We start from the raw sequence: 5,553 nt of genomic DNA, 5'->3' as shown, positions 1-5,553 counted from the left end.
GTATTAGGTCACATCTTAAATAAAAAACTGCGGCTATGAAAACTTCCTGTTAATTATATGTACGGATTATATGCGTTTTTTTCTGATGCAGAACAGTGTGGGGGATTTTTTTGTTTTTTTTATCTGCAGACTCTTTGTCTTGTTGAAGTCTATGGGCAAAAGCCACAAAGAAACGTATATTTACCAGAAGATACGTTTTTAGGTTGTGGATTTCAAAATTGCGGCGCCGGTCAGTTCCCATATTTTAAAGGCAGTGGCGGTGAAATCGAGAAATCCCATGCAGTTTGAAGTTAATCTAATACACCGGGTTTTTTTAGTGCACGAAAATACACATCGTGGAAAGCCTTAAGAAAGTCACGTTATGGCATATCCTATCCATTTACCACCACTTAATGAGATGGACGGATCCCATTAATTATGAACGGTCAGCAACTGGACAAGTCACCCATTAACATTAAATCTCGGCCTCAGCTTCTTATTGTTACAGAGGCTCCATCAGTCACATAGAAGAGAACATGTAGGGGTTCAGTGAATGAGGCGGTGAAGCTGTGCAAGTGTTTTATGGGGTCACACAGCTCATAGAAGGACAGACGCCCGGCCTCATAGTCTAAGAACAGGCCAAGTGTTGGACATCTTTGGATTACATTGAGGGTTAGTATATGCGAGTTGAGACATACTCCATATTCTCCATCATACAAAACCAAACACCAAGATTTATCATTCAGTCCAATCTTCGACTTATTTCCTTCTCTTTTTATACTGGGATATGATACTCCAATGCCACATAATCCTATCTGGTTCCACTTCACCTCCCAGTAATGTCGTCCTGAGGAGAGGCCACATCTGCTTAACACCTGGGAGTAATCCACAAATCTTCCTGATGATTCTGGCCTCTCCTGTTCTTCAGATCTTGTTGCCGTTTTCAGATCTTCTGATATCTTCACCCATCTATGAGCCGTGTCCACATCCAGAAATATGTTTGTGACAGGGACCCCGAGATCTGATGTTATACTGGTGACAATATCCCTGATCGGTCGGATTAAGGTCAGTGAGATCAGAACCTCATCCAGATCCTCCTCATAACCGACCTCTCCACCATCTCCCCCTGTGTCGCCCTCACCACCAAGACTACCCTCTGTAATGTAAGTTTCTTGTAAGAGCCTAAATGGGTCAGTGACACGACGCATCTTCCTGGACAGCTTTTTCTCCTGTATTTCCAGCTTCTGGATCAGGTTATATAGCTGCATCACAATCTTCTCCTCCTGCCTGAAGACCTCAGTTAGTGCTCTTTTTTCTGCTACTTCCAGTTGTTTCATAATGTCCATAAATCTCCTATTAATGCTCTTCCTTTTACCTGAGCCTTTCGCATGGATCTTTCTCGTACGATCCTGTAGAGTCCGGATTCTTGTTTGAATTGCTTTTTGTGGGCTTAGTTCATCCACATATTCCTTCTTAGAAGCCTCATCTAGAAGTTCCTTCTGGTGTCCTTGGTGGTCGCCAACCCTACAGCAAGACACACACAGACAAGAAACATCCTGCAGGTAGTAATAACCCAGAACCTTCTTATGGAGAGGACATTTTATGCAAGCAAAAGATCTAGGGGGTTTTACTATGTCATCTAATGTGTTGTCATGTGCTGTCAGGGGGTCGTCACATACGGACGTCTCACAATACCGACAGAATTTCACAGCTGGAACAGGAGACTCTGAGCAGAAGATTCCGGTCTCCTCTGTTTCGGGCTCAGGAGATGAGAAACGCTCCACTATGTTCCTCAGCTTCCGATTCTTTTCCAGGGCCGGACGCTCCGGATATTGTGCTCTGCAGTCAGGACAGGAATACACTCCAGCCGCCTCCTGGGCATCCAGCGCACTCACAATACACGAGCGGCAGAAGATGTGTCCACATCTCAGGGATACGGGATCTGTATAAAGGCTCAGGCAAATGGAGCAGTCCAGCTTGTCTCCGGGGTATTCCATTCTGGAAAAGGAAGAAAGACTGATTAATACCAAACATACTCCAAATATAAATTTACAAGGATAGGATTTGACTATCCTTGTCAGTGCCATTTTGTCCTGAAGAAGGGAGCTGTGACCCCAGAAACGCGTTGACTTATATCAGCTCCTCTAATAAAGACTTTGAGGATTTAATTTTCGTCTTTGGAGTGGTGACAAGCGCAGCGACGACAACTGGTCTCTTGATTATTTTTTTTTTTTATCTGCTTGACTCCCCAGTGCTGCAGCCATCTCCACCATTACATTCTTCTCTAGGTGTTGTGACCTTAAACAACCCCTATAAGTGAGTACATTCTTCACCTCTTCTCCTGCCTACCTGGTAAGACCCTATTGCGCCTTTTCCTCCACAGGCTCTTACTGTATGTCACTTATGAGCTCTCTATTCTCCAAACATATAATTACTTGGGACTGGAAAACTCAATATTCCTTCACCCAAACTTCCGAACTCTGGCCTACACTTTACCTCCGTCCCCCTCTTCTCTTCGCTGTTTCAGGGTCCCCACTATCGAAGCAGCTCCTTTGTTCTTAACCCTAATCCTGGAGTACGATCGCTCTCCTTCTCCTGAAGAGCCAGTCTGCCACTTTCCACCCTAGTTACTTCTTGCCATCACTGCTCACCATCACCAAGTCCACCATGAGTCTCTGCTGCTGCTTCCGGTGTCTGGTATTTGCTTCTACTCTGATGACAGGTCAATGGCGCTGCAGCTAATCAGTGACCTCAGTAGGACGTTCAATCTCTTTAGAGCAAGTCACAGCACAGGAGGCCACTGCAGTCATTTATCACATTAAGACAATTTTCCACCACTGATTGGCCTCCAGGAGGCGCCAACTCCCATTTCACCTTTAGGCCATGTTCACACGATTTCTTTTGTATGACAGTAAATCAAGCAGTTAGGTCAATCAGAACGACATCACCCTTTACACAGTGCCGTTATATCCAGCTTCGTGCGGTCAGTCCCTGTGATTGTGAATGACTTTGATGTCCCTTGTGCCCAATTTGCCATAAACGGTCGCCTTATAAATCTTAACTGAAAAAACGTATTGGTACGCACTAAGGGAGAGAGCAGGCTATCCTGGATAGGGCAAGCTGTGGACTGCACCTGTTATGTGCCCACAATCAGAACCCACTGCATCCTGGACACGGCGGGTCCTGCCCTGAGAGTCTCCTCTGCAGGAGGCGGCGGCTGCTCGTGCCCACGATCCGGGCAGTTGTGGTCTCTCGCTTGTGTTCTCCCTATGGAGAAAGCTTGCGACGCCGCAGCAGAGAATTGACAATTTGTGGCTCACAAAGCCGCACCGCAGGTCAGTTTATGCCACAGGCAGCACACGATTTCTAGAAATCTCGTCCACTGTGCTTGTACTGAACAACGCAGCAGTTTGAATGCAGCTGAACCGCTGATCGTGGGCTCGCTGCCTTAGGCTATGTGCCCACGGGCACTCGTACCTGCGGATGTATCCGCAGGTACGAGCGCATGTTTCCCGCAGCTGCCCGCCGGCGTCCGCTTTTTAGCTGCTAGATTACAGCGGAATAGCTGCGGGAAACATGCGGAGATTCATGCGGCTTACCTGCGGACGTCCCGGCCTCTCATCTCATAGCGGAGGGCTGGGACATCCGCAGGTAATTCCGCATGAATAATTGACATGCAATTATACATGCGGATGCCTACATCCGCAGCATAGTCGGCAGCTGCACTTTCCGCAGCGTGGACACAGCACTCCCCATGTCCCATAGGATAACATGGGGAGTGACTGTACATGCTAAAACCTGCGGATTTAGCTGGAAAATCCAGAAAAATCTGCAGGTTTTCCGCGGCAAAATCCACAGATGCAAGCTCCCGTGGGCACATAGCCTAAGGGTGGGAGAAGATGGGGCACTAGGCACATCCAAGGCTTTCACATGGACTGTTCTGCATGACCCAACTGCTTGATTTATGGTCATCCATTTTTTTAGTAATGTCACACAGGAGGGGGGATTAGATACACGGCTCAGCAGACAGGATCACACAGGAGGGGGGATTAGATACACGGCTCAGCAGACAGGATCACACAGGAGGGGGATTAGATACACGGCTCAGCAGACAGGATCACACAGGAGGGGGATTAGATACACGGCTCAGCAGACAGGATCACACAGGAGGGGGATTAGATACACGGCTCAGCAGACAGGATCACACAGGAGGGGATTAGATACACGGCTCAGCAGACAGGATCACACAGGAGGGGATTAGATACACAGCTCAACAGACCGTATCACACAGGACGGGATTAGATTGTTAGGTTGACCTAACAGTCACAGCTATTGCCAGCGATGTCCGAATGCAGAGAGGGTACCGGTGACCCCCCTCTGCCCTCCCTTTAGCCTTCAATGAAAACAGGCAGACACCGTTATACACGTAAAGGCTAGGAGACGTGCGGCTCCGAATAGAAAGACTGTATTATTTTGTTTACATTTCAAAGTTATACAAAGTTGATTAGGGCGTAACTATGCAACATACATATTCATTAATCTACATTCATTAAGGCGTGGATTGCATATTCCCAGCAAGAGAAATTAATATAATGACTTATACTCCCATAACAGTCTATGACGTTTCTTTTTCCATAACAAGATGTTTTTCAGTCGTCTCTAAGTCAAAACATTCTGCATCCTTGAAGTTGGTCTCACAGTTTATTACACAAGTAAGTCTGGTTTGATATTGCCAGGGAGAATGAATTTCTATTATTTTCTAAGTCAGTGAAAAAGGTTAACTCTTTCCTCACAATCCCCCCTATTGGCGTGATTGATGGACAGGGGGCCATCGAGAAGCTGTGGACTATAGAGCGAGCAGGCTATCCTCCAGATACTTTCTGAGCCGCGGGTGTGCTCAGGGAGTGTCGTCTCACATCCGTCACCCAGGACTGCCTGCATGCCTCTCGATAGGAGTCTCATCATGATACGCCAAGGTGATTTCTAGAGGAAAGAGTAGAGAAGAGAAAAAAGGCATATTAGTGATTTCATATGGGTGCTGAATAATCATTGCATCTACATTGCTTCAAGCAGCGGGAAAACAAAGCCATTAGCAACTTGAACACTACATAAGCAACTAGTAAACAGAGTAACACTTGGTGTCATTTACTGATAGTCTGTTGTAACAGCCTCCCCATTGAAACACTTCGTTTATTGGGACAGGTATGGCTAAGTATCGCATGGAAGAGGCTGTTACAGGTGCGTGTGTACATATCCAGCAGTCTGTGATCTCAAGTTTTTTCAGCTAACACTTCATGATGGGTCTCAAATGAATTCTGCCGTGGTGTAGAAAGCCCCAAAAAGGGAGTACACATAGAAATACTTATCAGCGGTATTAGGCCTTCTTGCAGTGGCTGGCATGGACCCATATCGATCTCCCCTCAAGTTTGACGGAGGTTGGAGTGGTCAGCTGGACAGTCAAAGGCCCTTCGAATCGTGGCTCAAGGGTCTTTCTCACGTGCTTCTTTAGGTAGACCCGGTCACCAGGCTTTAGGGAGTGGGTTCCTGGAACAGCATCAGGATCAGGTAGAGAAG

At 46.8% G+C, this 5,553-nt stretch overlaps 1 protein-coding gene across 1 annotated transcript; it reads right to left on the bottom strand.

Annotated features, from left to right (window-relative positions):
- Positions 1–467: 467 nt before the first annotated feature.
- Positions 468–1,976, bottom strand: LOC142246779 (E3 ubiquitin-protein ligase TRIM62-like). The gene has a single exon (XM_075319830.1). The coding sequence runs from the start codon at positions 1,974–1,976 to the stop codon at positions 468–470; it is 1,509 nt and encodes a 502-aa protein (XP_075175945.1).
- Positions 1,977–5,553: the final 3,577 nt, after the last annotated feature.

Source organism: Anomaloglossus baeobatrachus, chromosome 7 (genome assembly GCF_048569485.1).
Source record: "Anomaloglossus baeobatrachus isolate aAnoBae1 chromosome 7, aAnoBae1.hap1, whole genome shotgun sequence".
Classification (NCBI taxonomy): domain Eukaryota; kingdom Metazoa; phylum Chordata; class Amphibia; order Anura; family Aromobatidae; genus Anomaloglossus; species Anomaloglossus baeobatrachus.
This window is presented reverse-complemented; position numbering and strand designations above follow the sequence as displayed.

Bases quoted from the DNA above. Each gene is read 5' to 3' on its own strand.
- LOC142246779 (XM_075319830.1), bottom strand. From the start codon at position 1,976: ATGGAATACCCCGGAGACAAGCTGGACTGCTCCATTTGCCTGAGCCTT.